The 18,302-nt window shown below is 42.1% G+C and overlaps 1 protein-coding gene across 10 annotated transcripts in view; it reads left to right on the plus strand.

Annotated features, from left to right (window-relative positions):
* The window catches only part of ARID1B (AT-rich interaction domain 1B), a 435,055-nt gene that overhangs the window by 360,747 nt on the left and 56,006 nt on the right, over nucleotides 1–18,302 (plus strand). For 6 of the 10 annotated variants that reach the window (XM_038526412.1, XM_038526413.1, XM_038526417.1 and 3 more), the window contains 3 exons: nucleotides 1,384–1,563; nucleotides 14,745–15,072; nucleotides 16,908–17,036. In XM_038526412.1, the coding sequence (XP_038382340.1) occupies nucleotides 1,384–1,563; nucleotides 14,745–15,072; nucleotides 16,908–17,036 (637 nt within the window). The remainder of the gene's footprint in view (nucleotides 1–1,383; nucleotides 1,564–14,744; nucleotides 15,073–16,907; nucleotides 17,037–18,302) is intronic. The other 4 variants (XM_038526416.1, XM_038526418.1, XM_038526421.1 and 1 more) reach the window with 2 other exon arrangements.

The following is an 18,302-nucleotide window of genomic DNA, read 5'->3' on the forward strand; positions in this document are numbered from 1 at the left end:
ATGCAACAGTGAGACAGGCATGATCCTTGCCCTCATGGAGCTGTTTTAGTGGCAAGAGGAAAGCTAGTGAGTCCAAAATACAGCAAAATACCCGTTATGAGAAGCGCCCTGAAGACACAAATGAGAAACGACTAAGCAGTGTCACCACAGGGAGGCAGCCTGGGCAGGGGACTTAGAGATGAGAAAAAACCAGCCGGGGGAAGAGAATTCTCTGGGGCAGGAGCAGGAGGAAATAGTGTTTGGTTAACGTTGCCTGCCGGGAGCCATAGGACATGGGGTTAGAGTGAGAATGGCTGCACTTGACCACAGAAGAAGCCACAGGGTGTGGTCAGAGGTTTGCATTTGGTTCCCAGGCTCACTGGGAAGCCTTGAGGGGTTTCATGCAGGAAAGATATGCTCTGATTTCCTTTTATATTCCTGAAAGATGATTCTGGCAGCTTTGTGAAAGCAAAGCGAAAGCAAAGTGGAGGTGGGTGGTAGTTGAGGCTGAGATTGCTGTAGAGTGCTGGGTGAGAGGGGAAGAAGATGGTAGCAGGCCAGGCTTGTGCAGAAGTGGAAGTAAAGCAGAAGAGCAGCCCAGGAGACACTTCAGAAGCATGGGCAACAAGATGGGCACATACCTAGGAAGCAAGGGGAGGGAGTCGGGGGTTCCTGGCAGGAGCATCTGGGTGAGTACCGATGCCAGTGGTAGAGACGGGGAGACCCGGGCATGGTAGGTTTGTGGGAGGAAGTCAGAATTCTATTTTGGAATAGTAGAATCTGCTTCAAATCCACCCATTGTTCACAGTGTACCCGTAAGGGGTGGTACAAGTCAGGGTTCATAAGTCTGCAGCACTCTAGGGTTCAAGGTGAATGATTATTGCTCAGAATGGTTCCATGCAGGGCAGGGCAGGGTACTGGCCTCACCTTGAGAAGAGGGGTGGATGTTTGGGTGGCCCAAGATGTGCATCCCAGAAATCGGGGTCAGGGGCTCTGAGAGGGTACCTGCAACATGTCCGACCTGGCAGGAATGGAAGGCTTGCAGTGGAAGGGGGTCCTGATTGTTACTGTTGCTTTTTGTAGGGGCCTCATCACCAAGAGAGGCTAGGCTTGTTCTCCTCTTCTCTCTCTCTCTTCTCCTTTCTCTAGTTCAAGCCCACGATCCACTGGGTTCCTGGAAATCTAATGGGCTTTCAGAATTAGGACTGTGGGAAGCCCAAAGTACCCCCCCACCACACACACACACACACACACACACAGATCCCCGGCTGTGGGATTGAGACACCTTTAGATGTTTCTTTAGGGGAGTCTCATAGTGCCAGTCTTCTCCACATCCACCTTCCACACAATTCCATGTCCTTTTTGTCACCTGCACTTATATATTTCCATTTATTTCCCACCTAGGTTTTATGGCAGGCACACAAAGAAACCCTCAGATGTCTCAGTATGGACCTCAACAGACAGGACCATCCATGTCGCCTCATCCTTCTCCTGGAGGCCAGATGCATCCTGGAATCAGTAGCTTTCAGCAGAGTAACTCAAGTGGGACTTATGGTCCACAGATGAGCCAGTATGGACCACAAGGTAAACATTTCTCAAAAATGCATTGCAGTAGGTCATAGAAGTTTTGTTAATATGTTAGTCCTTCAAGTACTTAATATTATAACCACCTTTTAAGATCCCATTATTTGTTAACTTAAAGATTTGTGAAGTTAATGCAAACCCACAGTCCCTCAGCTGCCCATAGTGATGGGAAGAATAATTATAGTGAGTATTCATTAAGCATTAAGCGCTCATGCATCAGATACTATGGTGAATGTTCTTGATATGGGTGTTACTAGTAAAGGAGTAAATAAATCTCCGTTTCTGTGATGTAGTTTGAAATTCTTGTTGAGAAATAGACACGGGTCTTGTCCTCAAAAGGTTTCTGATTTAAAAAACTTGGGTTTCCTTACGTCGAATTCTGATTGTATCCTCTGCCTCTCAGTAATTATCTTTGCAACAGTGTACTCACCACTCAGAAGGGTGTTGTCCCATTATGTCTGCTCCCAGTTTGTCTCCAAAATTCTGTGTCCAGTGAATAGCAGTTCTCATTTTCTCAATCAGTGCCAGTCTTACTCTTCAAAAACAGAACAAAGCCTAAAATGGACATGTCTTTCAAAAAAGGAAGCTAATGGAGGCGCCTGGCTGGCTCAGTCGGTGGAGTGTGTGCTACTCTTGATCTCGGGGTTGTGAGTTCAAGCCCCATATTGGGTATAGAGATTATGTAAAAATAATATCTTAAAAAATAAAAAGGAGGGTAAGACAAGAATCGAAAAATAATGGAACCCTGCCCAAAATGCAGTGTTTATGTTCTGCCTTCCTAGAAATTGATGTATGTTTTGTCATGTACATGGAGAATCCTTTTATCAAGGTTTTTAACCTGATATATTTTTCTCTAAGTCACTCTTGGCAGTAAGGCATTTGAATTTCGCACCTTCTTTATGTTTTGTTTATTTAAATTAGACATTAATGGGTAATTTAGAGAGAATGAGATAATCTGGCGCAATTCCCAGAGTTTCCTCAAAAATATCAGGAATATTCCAAATCAAGATGATGAATGCCCACTAGGAAATTGTAGTAAAACAACAACAAAGTCAGGTCTCCTCCTGTGAAATAAAGTGGTCTTATTTTCTGAAGACTTCTGTGTGTGTTTAGCAAACCGTTGCACTTTGTTGAGGTTCGCTTAGCATCTCCAGCCACGGAGCAGGTGCCTCACAAGGCTAGATGATCCTCTTAGAAGGCCTTGGCACCTTCTTGGCTTTTCACCTAGTGTTCCTCAGAAGAGCTTTTCTTTCTGTTTATAGGACTTAACAGTTTGAAAATGGAATTTTTAGTGTATTTGTCTTTTTGAAGATCTCTTTCTGGAAGATTATAAGCACCTTCAATATTCCCACTATAATGTTGTTTCCTTGCCTTGCATTGCTTTATTATTTTATATCCCAACCATTTCTGTTGTTAGGAAAACTATATTAGGACACCCAAAACAAAACTTTTTTTTTTTTTTTAAGATTTTATTTATCTATTCATGAGAGACAGAGAACTATATTAGGACACCCAAAACAAAACTTTTTTTTTTTTTTTAAGATTTTATTTATCTATTCATGAGAGACAGGCAGAGACATAGGCCGGGCTCCCTGCAGGGAGCCCAATTTGGGACTCGATCCCAGGACCCTTCAGGAACCTGAGCCAAAGGCAGATGTTCAGCCACAGAGCCACCCAGGTGCCCCTCAAAATAGAACTTTTTACTTGGCCTCATCCTGCCTTTGTCTACCACATGTGCATGTAGTCAGATGGATATAGACTTCATGTTCTGCTTGATTCTCTTTACACCGTGTCATTGATGGTTTTCCGTGATACTGATTTCAGTATACCTTGGGAATTTGGGTCCCACCGGACAATACCAGTCTGCCCTGTTCCCCATCAGCCCCAGGAAGCTGTGAAAGCTGTGACATGGAAAAAGTTATCACTGAGCTGAGTAGGACAGTTCTGACGCAGAAGAGCCGACTGTGTCCACTCAGCGGGTATCTTCAAAACTGGGTTTCTTTGCTTCTTGTGAGTTTATACGTTGTGATAGACACAGAAAATGTGGTCTGGGGCTCAGAAAGTAACTGGAGACCAGGTCAAAGCCTTTTGTTCTCAGAATTGGGAGTGGCTAAAGGTCTGGGACTTAACCACTGAAACTCAAAAGGGCTTCATGTAATCTTCAAAATTGGTCTGTCTTCTCTTAAGTAATTCACTCTTGCAGCCTCATCCTCTGCTGTTCTTATAATAAGGGAAGATAGAACCTTGGCTCTCTGTTGAGTCTTTTGTGAACAGCTGAGAAAATGCTTACACTGTTAATAGCAGAAAAGGCCGTTTCTATAGAATGGATTTCTCTGAATAAAACCCTCGGTTTTCCAGAATAATCGAACATTAAGATTCATAATTTAACAGCACGGAAACTGTGAGGGTTCTCATCCAAATTGCTCTGTGTCCTTGGAAAATTGCTTACTCTTTGAGAATTATTTTTCCTCTAGAAAATGAGAAAATTAGCTCACGTTACTTTGGAATTGGCTTCCAGTTCTAATGTTCTATGAATCTAAATCTTGCTTCAACTCCAGAGCCTTTTAGGTCAATGCAGCCCCCTGGATCTGCTACATAACATTTTGGTTATATAGTCAAGAAGGGATTTATTTTAAGGCGTAAATACTGAGTTTAGGTTGATACTAGAAAACATTTAGGATAAGGGGGATAATTTCCGTACTCCGTACTTTTTAACTTTGAAACAAGTGCCTGCACATCTGTCCTGTCTGCCCGCCGACTCTCCTTCACCCCAGTGGCCTCTCCCAAATCCCCACTCTGAGGGGTGTATCCTCCTGGCTCCCTTTACTGGCTCCGAATGCCGTGTGCTTAAAATCAGCATCTTGGTACTCTGTGTTCAACTCCAGATTGTTTGCCTTTCTTCCTTGTATTCTCCCTCAGCAAACACTAAATGACAGGAAACGAACGTTTGTGACATATATTGTTCAATTCAACAAACGTCCTTACTTTTACATTTCTCTCGTTGACCCTTTTAGACACGACACAAATGAAGTATTTTTTCCCCTCCTTAATTAACTACTCAGATTAGTAGTAAAACATTAAGCTTACATTTTCTTGTTGCATATTTTTAATGTCTCTGTAAAGAATCCCTTGTGTGTGACCCACAGAGGCCATTAGTCTCATCTTCCATTTCTGTTCCTAACTAGATGACTTTCTTCTGGGTTAGTTTTGTTTTTAAGAGATCTCAGAGGAAGATATCCTACAATCTTTTTTTAAGCCTTTTTACTGTCAGGAACAGCTTCTCCAAAATTGTTATTAGAGATAACAACCAACATTTATTACCGTATCCTGCCTGGGTCCTGTTTGAAGTGGGGTTTTTTGTTGTTGTTTTGCTTTGTTCTTTAATAGAATTAATTTATTTACTTATTTTGAGAGGGAGAGAGAAGGAGATTGACAGCAGGGGAACGAGCAGAGGGAGAATCCCAAGCAGACTCCCCACTGAACATGGAGCCCAATGGCTCCATGGGCTCCATCTCTTGATCCTGAGGTCACGACATGTGCTGAAATCAAGAGTTGGGTGCTCAGCCAGGTGAGCCAGCCAGGCACCCCTGATGTTTTCCCATAGACCGAGTCATTTAATGCTCACAACATGCTTTGTCATAGGTACCATTGTTATTCCACTTGGCAGATGAAAAAACTGAAGCGCAAAGTAGGTAAATAGCTTCACCAAGATACGCACTGGTCATGCCCAGACTCAAATTTAGGCAGACTCGCCCATTTTCTTAATTAATGGGAAGCTGTGACGTTATCCCCATTTTGCAAATGGGGAGGTTAAGTAACAGACCCATGATCCCAAAGCTAGGAAGTGGCAGAGCCAGGGTTCAAACCAAGGGAGACTTGAGAAGCCACTCATATAGTCACTGGTGTGTTGTTTCCCTTGCCTCCGATATACTCTCTCCTGGCTGGTTCATTCACTCAGTGAGCCACTGGGGAAACAAAAGACAAACTACTTGCCTTCGAGGAACAAGGAACATTTTGGGAATATGGGCTTAGAAATACATCAAAGATACTAGAGATGAAAAAAAAACTTTCTATGAAGTTAAGGAAATTTTTAGAAATGTATATTAATACCGTGAAATCTGAATTATTAAATATGCAAATGGAATGAATCCAATCTAAATGTGTGAAAATGTTTAATTGCAGTATATTTTATGAAATAGTACTTTTCTACCTTCAAGCAAGTGCGTACAGTAACTCCCCTTACAAAGGGTTTGCAAGCAGGACCATAGAGACTTGCTTTAATAAATAGAGGAGTTATGTAATTGACATCTTAATTATTAATAGATTCAGAGGGAAGAGAGCTGAAACAAATTTCACCTTTATAGCCTTTATATTTCTTAAGAACAAAAACTGTCTTGGTTTTGTGTTCTCTGGAACAGTGTCTACCACACTGACCACAAATATTTTTTGCACATTTGTCACTGATTGCAGAAAATGGGCATCTAGTCTTAACTTTCCTATAAATAAGTGGTATTATCTTGGGCAACTAAATAATTCTGAGTTTAGATTCCCCTCAGTTATCACTCATTTATATGAGAGTGTCTGGCCCACCATATATAGCCACACAGGTTATGCACTGATGTGGCCCTGGATTTATGCCTTAATTTGTATAGCATGTGCCTTTGGAAGCAGGGAACTTTTAAATAGGTTAAGTCTGATGAGACTTTTATTTCTTTTCTAAGATTTATTTATTTTAGAGAGCACGTGCAGACACAGGTGCATGTGTGTACAAGCTGGAGGGGGACAGAGGGAGTGGGGGAGAATCTCTAGTAGACTCCATGCTGGGCATTGAGACCACTGCGGGGCTCGACCCATGACCCTGAGATCGGGACCTGAGCCAAAACCAAGAGTTGGATGCTTAACCAACTGAGCCACCCAGGCTCCCTGAGACTTTTATTTCTAAATTACTTAATAAAAGGTATTTTTTCCAGAATTTAAAGGTTTGGTTTTTTTTCTAAAATAGATGCCATCTGAAATATTCCTTCTCCCTTCATTAAAATACATTTCTCAGTGAATTCAGGAGACTCCAAATCATAGCTAGTTGAAATGTGCAGTTCCAAAATAGTGAATCACACATTAGTAAACCTTACAGCTGTTTTGGTTGAAGAGGAACAATGCATAAATGTCAGTAGATGGTGGACCAGTAAATGCTTGAGAATACGTTATAGGACTATGACATCCTTGGTGTCACCATGACCCAGGATTTCAGCCTCTACTGTTATAAGTCCAGAATCTCCATCTTATTGTGGAATTAAACTAAATTCAGCCTCTCTTCTACAGAGGTGAAATGCACCTGCCACACGGATTCATGTTTCCCCTGGACAGTGCTGCAGACTAACAACACCCTGTTCTTTGGCTTTCCAAAGGCTGGTTTCTATGCAGGTCACTCACTCCCTGTTCGTTAACTCCTTTTTTCTCCTTGAAACCGGTTGTGATACAAGTGACATATTTAAGCCTCCTATTTTATGGTTAAATCAGCAGTACTAGGCAAGTGTCAATTCCACATTCTAAATGGTTCTGTTGTTAAAGAAATATTCCAAATTTCTATCTCACTAACATTGGGGAAAAAACAGAAATTGAAGTAGGTCATTTTACAGTGAAAGATTGTTAATGCAGTCTTCTTTTGATGCTCAAATTTAGCTTTCACATTATAAGATTTCAGCATGAATTTTTCGTAACACCGATAACCACAATTTTTATCAAAACCTGGGAATTTAGGAAGGAGTAAAGTATAAATCAAATGAAAATTTTAAAAAGGGAAAAAAGCCATAAAGTGGCTTTAATTTTGACCAGTGCCACCCTCTTTTACCTCACTAATTAAAATCAACAGTATTCAAGAGTGTGGCTGTTCCCTCCCCTCACTAAAGAAGCCCATCCTGCCACATCATCCACCATCAAGGGCTGTTCTCTACCACAGGTCTTGGTCAGGAGAGACGTGGACAGCAAGAAATAACAGGATGCAGACATTCAGCTTTACATCTTAGCAAGGTGCCTTTTCCGAGGGCTCCTAGCTCTACCATTTTTTCAAATGTTTGGAATGAAAGAGCCTTATTGAATGACAAGCAACAGATGGGTGGAATGGCAGATGGGTGGGGGAAGCAGGTAAGAGCTCTCCCTCCAAGCAGTGCTGTTCCCATGCAGGCGGGCACCAGTCACGGCGTCTCTAGAACCCAGGAAGACTGAGGTGCTCATGCCACATGTGACAGTGGTGACTCAGACACTTCCATTTCTTAGCATAGGGATTTTACTATTTTAGACTGAATTTTTCTATTGAGTTAATATCTTTTTACAGTTTTTAATGCCAGGACTTACTTTTTCTTCTACTTGGTTTGAGAAATAAATTTGAATCTCTTTGCATGCTGAAAGTAAAATTAGACCTAAGATGCGATATAGCGAAAGATAATTTAAGTGATTAAGAAGTTATTAATATTGGAATAGTTTCTCTCTCTTCCTTGAAAGCTTCTGTATTGATTGTCAGGGTCCAACAACAGTTACAGATATTATTTTTTTCCCCACGGCAGCCACATGAAACAGATAATCTTGTATTATACCCTTTTTACAGATGAGGAAAGTGAACATGGGAGTGACAGGTGGCTTTCTGAAGGTCACACATAGCAGACCATTATACCCCTGCTCCCTGGGGGCCTGTGCTCTTCTGCACTCACTGCCCTGGAGTCTGATGCTGGCGTCTGACAGTGCCCTTATGTCCTCTGGGCCTGTATGATGTTGGTCCCAGAGATGACTGTTTCTCTGAAGAGATGCTTCTTCCTGAGAGGCCACCAACATGCACTCAGCTCCCTTCCCTGGAGTGGTTCTCCTCAGTCACCTTCAAGGGATGCCTCCCCTTGCCACTCTGTATAAATCTCCCTCTATGTTCCTTCAGGGTACTTCACACCACATGACATCATCCAGGCTTACTTCTTTGCCTATCTCTTGGCACCAGAATGCAAACTCTGCCTTTGTTCACTGCTGAATCCCCAGCCATTAGTACAGAGCTAGCATGTAAGAGGCCCTTAAGAACGATTTCTAAGAGAGATGAAGATGCAGAGTTCCAGAGACACTGGTACCTTTTTAACCCTGCCTTGATGCTTCACAGGTGTGGGGTTAATGACTCAATGCTCAAGAATTATCTCAGGGAGGCGAAACGAAGGATCATTTTTATCTATTTTTCTCTGTGCTTCTATATTCTCTGCACTGAGCTTGCATTATTGTATAATTAAATTTTTAAAGGGGTCCATTTATGTAACATCTGGAAAAAACTACCAAAAGTGAGACACTGAAGTCATACCATAGGAGAGTAGGTCTTTCCTCCTCTATTCCAAGTTTTGTACAATATGGTTATTTCTCTTACCTTGTGAAGACTTTTTAAAATGCATGCTGATCTAGGGAAAAGATGGTGCCATAAATATCAATTCCAAAAACAAATTATTTGCATTTCCACAAATAGTAGGATTTAATGCAACAGGAGGTAAGTCAGTTTTCATTTTGAAACTACGTTCATGGTCTTCATATCTACTCAATCATTTTCTCTCCAAAGTAGTATCTAAAAGAGCAACATTGTGTTACCAGCCTGTGTAGAGAGCTGGAGTTGAAAGAAGTTGGGGTTGAAATATAATTTTTTTAATGTAGAAAAGATCTTACTGAAATATGGTAACCAGCAAATAAATATGTGAAAAATGCTCAAAATCATTCTTCATTAGGGAAATGAAAATTAAAGCCACAATGGTATCCACTACACACCTACTGGAATGGCTAAATTTTTTTTTTAATTGATAATATCAAGGATGTAGAGCAGTTAGAACTCATACATTTTTTGGTAGAGTTTCTGATAAAGTCAAACCTGCATGTACCCTACAACATGACCCTCTCATTCCTAGAGCTCTGCCAAGAGAAAGGAAACCTATGTCCACAAGGACCTGTGTGCAAATGTTAGCATCTTTGTTTGTAATTGCTAAAAACTGGAGACAACTCAAGTATCCACAGAATTGAATGCCACTCAGGAACAAAAGGGAACAAGCCACTGATGTGTGCAATAATGTGGATGAATTTGAGAAGTGTGATGCTAAGGGAAAGAAGCCAAACACAGAAGATTACATACTGTATATGACATTGGGGAGAAGGCAAAACTGTAGGGAGAGAAATCAGATCAGTGGTTCCCACGGGTGAGGGAGAGATTGACTACAGTATAGCAATTTTTTTTTGTCATGATAAGAAATATCCCATGTTGTGGTGGTCATAGGACTTACAGGATTGGTATTGTATATAAATTCTATCTGTATAAACATGGCCTAAGATCATATTATGTAATAAACAGTGATAAAAAGTGGCAAACACTATTAACTAAGCAACAAGGTAAATGCATATTTATCCCACAAACATATTTATCATAATATATAGCTCATTATCCATTTTATTTTTTCCTATTCTGGGTAAAGTGTCTGGTCTCTGATGGGACACCATTTTACCCTCCGCAGCATGGGAGAGTGATTTAGAGCCTTGCGTGTAGAAGTGATTCATAAGTACTTGTTGAATGATGATACTGAGAAGCAAAACTTCATCTGTGAGTGGAAACACTTGATAGTTCAATAAAAGCAGTGAGCTTGGAGTATTGATTGTAACTAGCAAGTTTAAATATTCCAGAGTCAGGGACAGAATTACTTGGGATCCTCCTAAAGTAATACCAGTGACTGATAGAGTATAGCTCCTGCTTCTTCTCTCTGGTGCTTGACTATAACTCCTGGTGGGCTGAAATCTGAATTTATTTGGTGACCATATTTCTGGAGCTGGTGTGCCAAGATGAACCCACTTGAAAACTGTGGGCTCTTGGACTTGGCTGCAAGACCCGTCCAGCTGAGGTGGGCTGGCCCAGCATCTGCTGCCTTCATTGTGCTTAATGCTCGATCCATCTGTTTTCTGTCAGAGCCAGTGCCAACAAATTACTAATCTATTAGAGAAACATGGAAATAAGATCGCACTTCCCATTCCTGGCTTTTCCTCTCATATTTTGCTTGGCTTACATGTTTGGTTTTTGTTTATTTGGGGGAGAAAGATATGTTATCGAGTAGGCAAGGGGGGGGGCATGAATCATTTTTTTCACTCCTTCCACACATTTTCAAAAGACTATGGGGAAAGATCACCAATTATCCATGTTGTTGATAGTATAATGATTGCTGATGGTGGCAGCCATCGTTTATTAGGTGACTGTGCGTGGCACTGTACTAGTCCCCTCATACCTATTCCCCCATCATCATCACTTTACAGATGGCAAAACTGATGTTCAGACAAGTTAAATAACTTGGCCAAGGTCATGCTGCTATTCAGACCCAAATTCTAGAGCCTGCGCTTTGTCCATCGCTGCCTCTTAAGCCATTTAAAGCCTTTAGAAAGCATTTTTATCCAGGCATGTGAGTTTAATGAGGAAAGTCTTTAGCGTTTCAAGGAGAAGAAAAGGGGACTTTGTATTTCTTCTACCAAATAGAGGCCTCTATAATTAGAACATATTCCCTTGACGTGTGCTTTTGAGTGCCAATTCATGGAATCAACCCAACTGATTGAGGAAAATTAGATTGGGAGCCCGGTACTCAATGGGCCTTTCTAAGCACAAGTGCTTGCGTGCATGTATGGGTGTGCATGGTGGTTGTGTTCTAATGCGGACCCCGCCCGGCTGCAGAATGCCGCCGGCTGTGGCAGACCAGCTGCTGAATTGAGCAAAGCCATTGAAACTCGGCTCTTCTCCTTAGCGCACACCATGAATGAGAGGGATGAAGTAGGGTCCCGGCTAACCGAACATCTCAGCCATTTCTTTCTTTTGTGTTCATCAAAATACAGCTCCCAACTGCCAGCTACTCCCAAAGCGCAAGAACCCAGGGTGACAGAGTTTCTCTGTTCCAACCATAAGCAGAGTTCAACAAAATCGGGAACTTTCTTCTCTAACAAAACTGCATTGTGGGCAGAGTCTGCAATAACCATGTCTAAACGCTTGTTTTCTAAAACAAGATTAAAGTGTTATTTCATTTCCTTCGAAAGCAAAGGGTACATATGTTTTCACTGAATAAAGTTTCTTACCAAATGAGTCATTTACCAAGTGGTGGGGGAGGGTGGGAGCTAGTAATCAAATGAATATGTGAATTAATTTTCATTTGCCTTCGAACTGTGAATGAGTTTATTTATTTTTAATAAAAGCAAGAGCCAAAAAAAAAAAAAAAAAGCGTCGTGTTTCCTGATGCTCTCAGACTCTCTGGAAATGAGGGCGGGCAACGCCAGTGAGGATGCAGAGGAGAGGTCCTAACTCTGCCCACAGAGAAGCCTTCTGAGGACCATGCTCCAGGAAGGCGTGGGAAGAGGCAGGACGGCCACCCACCCGCTGCACTGCGTCCCTCACGAGCCAGGGAAGCATAAGGTGCCCTTTCCACCAGGCTGGTGTGACGGGAAGACAGACGGGGACCTTATGTGTGGTCCTGCAGGGTGGGAGATGCCAAAACAACTTAAGAACTTTTTATAAAGAACTTGGAAATTGATGAGCAGGGACTGTTTTACCTTTTACTTGGGAACCGTGTAAGTTTATGTCCGTAAAGGCAGAGTACTTTCTTATGAAAAGGCATTTTAAATTTGAGGAGCTAGGTGGCACCTGAAGGAGTTTACATCAAACCTTCCTGTTCCTTCTATTCTTCTTGGCTTTCCTCTCCATTCCCAGTTCCTGACTCCATTCACCAGCACCAGACTCTGTTACTCCCCTTCAGGATTTCTTTAAGCTTCTAGGGGATGTTCAGGGTCAGAGAAACACGTTGGTCTCTAGGAGGAGCTGGCAGATTATGGCCCACTTTGGCCCACTGTCTTTCAATAAAGTTTTATTGGAACACAGGCACTCTCATTTGTGTATGGAGTGCCTCTGGCCATGTTGGGGCCATGGTGGCAGATTAGTTGAAACCTTCTGGCCTGTACAGGCTAAGATATTTACTGTCCAGCCCTTTACAGAAAGTGTGTTGGCACATGGTCGGTATAACTGGCGACCTTCATACGGTCTGCAATAAATAATACACTTCGTGGACACCCAAATAAGAAAGCTCATGTGATGCACCTAACAGCAAGTACCCAGTCTGTGTTGAAAAGTCCATGGATCTCTTTCAGATTTGTAGGTAATGCAGCTTTACATGTTTAGACTTAAAAAAACCTAGTTTTACAGTTATGAGGGTATGTCACATAAGTATATTTTTTTCCTTAAGCATTTGAGAGGCCCCACAGTAGTGTTATGTGCTTAGACTCTGAACCGTGCACACATGTTACTTGAATGCAAACCGTGCCGTCTCTGCTTATTAGGCACATGACCTTGAGACAGGCTCCTCCACATCCTACGTTTCCAGTTTCTCATCTCTAGAATTAGGTTTCTCATCTCTAGAATTAGAAGCCTCTTAGGCTTAATACAAGGATTAAATGAGTTAATACAAAGAATTTGGAATTGAGCTTAGCACATAGTAAATATTAAGTATTTGCTTTTATTATTGTTACTAATCAAATTCAGTTTCTGCTGGAAAACCTAGAGAAGCTCCTCCTAACTTACACTTTGGAGGCCTGGGACACAAGGCCCTGCTGAATCTGACCTCTACTCCTGCCCTGCACAGCCCCATGAAGCTCATCAGTGACTCATCTTGAGTTTTTCTCCTCTCTGGCTGTCTCTTGCCATGTATGGCCTCTCCCCTATGTATGCCATCCTCTCTTCTGTCACACTTGGCACCCAGGTATATAACCCCTATCATTTTTACATATGTGTTTGCGATACTTTACATGCATAATGTCTTTTAACCCTAACAACTCCTCAGTAGACTTTTTCTTCTCTTATTATCCCTCATACACCACACACACACACACACACACACACACAGTGAGCTCTTGAGTGCAGGAATTGCATTATATTTAACTTTATATCCCTTAGAACAGTTATGTTATTTTGACAAGGAGATTCTTCCAGAAAGCTGTAGGGATTGATTGAGAAACACTAATCCATAGTCTACAAATGCTTTTTACATTTATTTTATTTCAATAATCATTTGTGGGAAGGCAGCATATTTTATTGGTTAATTATATGGGTCCCAGAATCCTTTTGCTTGAGATTGAATCCTAACGTACTAGCTGTTGATTTTCTTCATTTGTAAATGGAATCATGGTCATTTATATGTATTTCGTATGGTTATTGGAGAAGTGAATGAAATCATTGACGCAAAGCACTTAACCCCACTTGGCACACATAGTGTAGTTCTGCAATTACTATTATTGGAATGACATTAAATACGCCTTTAATTTACTCGAATTTAATCTATGTACACTCACTCAAAATAGAAGGCATGGAAGGAGAGAGAAGACAAGACTACTGGCATAGTCAGGGCCCCTGAAGCTGCTGTTCTCCTGAGTGTGCCCTGGTGTGCACGGGGGCTGGAGGTGCCTCCATGGTTCTTCACTGTTTCCTCAGGCTCTTCCTGCTCCCCATTCCCTGCACTGAATGTCATGGTAGCACTTGCAACCACAGTTCATAAGACATGACACCAAGCGCAAACCAGCCCCTTTATCAGGGGCTCAAGGGAGCAACAAACACGAAGCAGCATGCCCCCAACACTAGAGAAAAACTGATTATTTTGCTGGACTAATGTTGAGCTTCCACATGACATCTCCTATGGGGTTTGGGGGGATAAATTTTAACCATATGTGCATGATGTCTTACATGTTGCCTTTCTGAACACTTTATCATAACTGTCAAATGTAGTGATGTCATAATGCAGTCACACTGGTGTGTTCTTAAGGACTAGGGGTTGAAATGGTTTTGGTTAAAGGGTAGGAATGGGAGTGTAGGGTGTACTGAAGTGACACTCAGTACTAGCATCCCTTGCCTGTTCATAGATGGTTTTCATGCCTAGCCTGAATGTCCCCTCTATCGTGTGGCTGTCCTGTGTGGTTCTTTGCCTTGGGAATGGGCCAAGAGAGCATGTTTTGACGCTGCCAGCCTTATCGGTGCCAGCGGGGAAGGGTCAATAAGGATAATGACTACTATTCTGTGTTGACCACATTGTTGGACCAGAAGGATTTCCAGTGAATGTCCTCACAAGTCCAGATACTAAGTAAAAGGCTTTAATTTGTGTTTACTTTCTGTTTAGGTAACTACTCCAGACCCCCAACGTATAGCGGGGTGCCCAGTGCAAGCTACAGCGGCCCAGGGCCCGGCATGGGCATCAATGCCAACAACCAGATGCATGGACAGGGGCCAAGCCAGCCATGTGGTGCGATGCCCCTGGGACGAATGCCATCAGCTGGGATGCAGAACAGACCATTTCCTGGAAATATGAGCAGCATGACCCCCAGTTCCCCTGGCATGTCTCAGCAGGGAGGGCCAGGAATGGGGCCACCGATGCCGACCGTGAACCGTAAGGCACAGGAGGCAGCCGCCGCAGTGATGCAGGCCGCTGCAAACTCGGCGCAGAGCAGGTATGCCGTCGGGGCCAGCGGTCTGTGTGCGCCCTGTGAGCGCGTGTCGCGCACAGAGCCACGGCGTCGCCTGGGTCACCCGGGGTGGGGAGCAGCGCAGTGTCGTTCAGCTAGGCCGTTCCTTTGGCCTTGTCACATGCCATCCCGTGATAGTAGAGAAGGAAATGGCAGACCATGGTCCGTGAGACATCAAGGAAGGACCCCAAGTGGGTGGGCAAGTCTATTCTGGGAGCTTATTGAAATGACTGTGACTCGTCCTTGTAACCAGCACCCCAGAGTGGTGGCATCTCTGGGTGGTTCCATTTACAACAGCAGGGTTTAGGCAGGAAAATCTAAAGCCTAAAATATAGGCTTTTAAAATCTAAGCCACTGAAAAAGAACCACCTTCCTTTTTTTTTTAACCCCACCGTAAAAAATCTTTATAACAGAAACTTTGTCTATGCACATATATGTATTGTGTATGTTTGTCTAAATGTTTCTGTGTGAGATTTATAGATTTCATATTCTTATGTTGTATTTTCTTTTTCTGGGCATACCCCTCTATCTGTCCAAACCAAAATGTGGCTAACAGAGCCAAGATATTTCATAAAGCTGAAGTTGATAGAGCAAGGCTTTAGCCTCAGTTACTTACTTATTTTTACTCTTGATTTTTGAAGCTCTTGAAGTAAATATTTAACCTGCTTAAAAATAACATGCTTAATTAAAAATTTATGAGACAGAAGTGAATAGTTTTAAAAGAAGCACTTATAAATATGTTTTAAATGATGTTTAATATATGTCAAAGTAACATTTTAAAACAAAGCATATTGAAAGCTATGTATGAAAATATGATATCTTCAGAAGAAAAGATAGAAGAATGATTTTTGTCAAAGGGAAAGAAAAATTGTGTGTGTGTATGTGTGTGTTATGTTTATATGTGTCCCTTTGTTGTTTTTCCTCTGAAGCTGCTATCTGGGGAATGTTAGGGACCCCTTCAGTCTCACCATTTGCTCCAAATAATAATAAATTTCCCTTGAGGAATCAAAATGAAAGTCAATCATTCTCTCTCTCTCTCTCTCTCTCTCTCTCTCTCATCCACATTACAGTTACTTAAAATCTCCTGAACTCTGCACTATACTAAACCGAACCTACACAGGCCTTAGGGAATGTTTTGATAAAAATGTCTGTGAAAAAAAAAAAAAAAAAAAAAACCTGTCCATGAAGACTGGTTTACCTGGTCCAGTTGGAGTTCTGAGTTAGGTTTCCCCGAATTGTCCATTGTTGCAACTCCTAAGGTACTCGCTGTTTTCAGGTGGCAAGTGTGCCTGACTGCTCTGGACACAAGGCCATGGATAGTGACCCCGGGAGGAAGAGACCCAGAGAGATCGGGGCATAATTGTTCACTCTGCTCCCTCTCTGAATCAGCCAAAGTGTCGTTTTCTATAAATTTAACGTGTAGGTACACAGCCGTACATTTTCATTCTCTGCTTCTGATGAGCAGGCCGTTCCAAAGCCTTGCCTTTACGTAGTGCCCATTGTAGCTCTCCGGGCGTTTTAAATGAGGACTGTGTCTTTTTTGGCTTGTACTGATGTCAACGCCACATTGCAGAAGTGTCAGTGGAGACGAGATCCGAGAGTCTCACTTTTCTCTCTTCTTTGCCCTGTCCTCCATCCCCGCAACCCTTTTTTCAAGGACTGATAATCTAGTTGCCCTCCCAGGCAGCTGCATGGTACAGAGTACGACGCCCCATTCCATAGCCCTCCACACCTATGTGTGCACAGAACATAATGTGCAGGGGGATTCATACTTGTCTACAGAACAAATCCAAAGAAGTTGTTCTTCTGTTCTACTTTAGGCCACCATACATTAGGTCGCCTGCTTATCCCAGCCAGTCTGGGGCTGGCGGACGCCCCATGTTTTCTTCCCAGCACCCCAACTATGGCAACTCTCAGGCTCCCATGATGCACCAGCCTGACCAGTACGGGTAGGTAGCAACATACCCTGACTTGCTGCGGGACCTGGGCATTTTTTTTTTAAACTGTTAATGACCATGCCATCTGGCTGCGAAAGGAACACCTAAAACAAGAAAGCAAAAGACCTAAAAGGAAATCCATCCTGGGGGGGGGGGGGGTGTCTTTTTGTTTATTTTTGTTTGTTTCGGGGTTTTTTGTTCGTTTCGTTCCGTTGTTTTTCATCCTTATTAATAGTACCGTGGCCGCGTGGTGGAATCCTGCATGCCATTCCCCCAGATCCTGTCTTTGCATGGCTTTCGGCATGGCTTCTTTTCCTTCATGCCTGAGAGGGAAATACAAACTTTTATCTCCGTAAAAGTAATGAAGTCACCTCCTCTGGCCTGATTTGCCCCATTGTTGTCCTTGTGTTGTGTGGGAACTTGTGTTGTACAGCACTGTTATCATGACTGTGTTATTGTCATTCCTGCCCCTACAATGACCTGCTCCTACACACACCCCTGAATTCAGAGTGCAGCGACCTCATTTGACAGGAGATGCACTGCAGGAGACATGGCTCAGGTTATTAATAGGACTTACGAGGGGTTTCATTATATCATCGCTGAGCAGACGTCTGTGCCAAAGATTTCTATTATTTCCTTCTCCCAAGGAGTTTTAGAATATTGAAGTCACCAGAAAAGTGCAACCAAATAACCCAACACAGAATTTGCTTTCTAAACGTGGTGTTGCCATATTAATTACCGATTTCAACACAGGAATTACATACAGCAACAAAAAGTATCTTTATTCTTTGCTACTACAAAGCTATCTAATAGCAGGCTTTCACCATTTTGAGGTTAGTAAATGCTTTTAAAGTGTATTATTGTTGAGCAATCTATTTAGCAAAAATATTATTACTGATACTGTTTCGCATGTCGTAATAAGATTATCTTGCATAGATTGAATCCTGTTCAGTAGTTTGAGTAGAAACACACCACATTTTTAGTTAAAATAAAACAGAGAACAGTTACCTGGCTTTGTTTGAAGACTAAACGTATAGAACTACTACTTGTTATGAATACATAACAACAAAGAGCCTTCCAATAGTTTCATATTCAGTATACATTTAGACAGCAAGAGCAAATGATAATTTTGCAATCGCGAGTTCTAAATCCTGCAAACACGATCCTAAATGTGGGCCAACAAATACAGAATTTTGTAAACATAATCCTAAAAGCAAAATAACAAATGTAGAATTAGGTAAACACATTTCTTTTGGGAAATTGTCTTTTCCTCGTTTT

Source organism: Canis lupus, chromosome 1 (genome assembly GCF_011100685.1).
Source record: "Canis lupus familiaris isolate Mischka breed German Shepherd chromosome 1, alternate assembly UU_Cfam_GSD_1.0, whole genome shotgun sequence".
Taxonomy (NCBI): domain Eukaryota; kingdom Metazoa; phylum Chordata; class Mammalia; order Carnivora; family Canidae; genus Canis; species Canis lupus.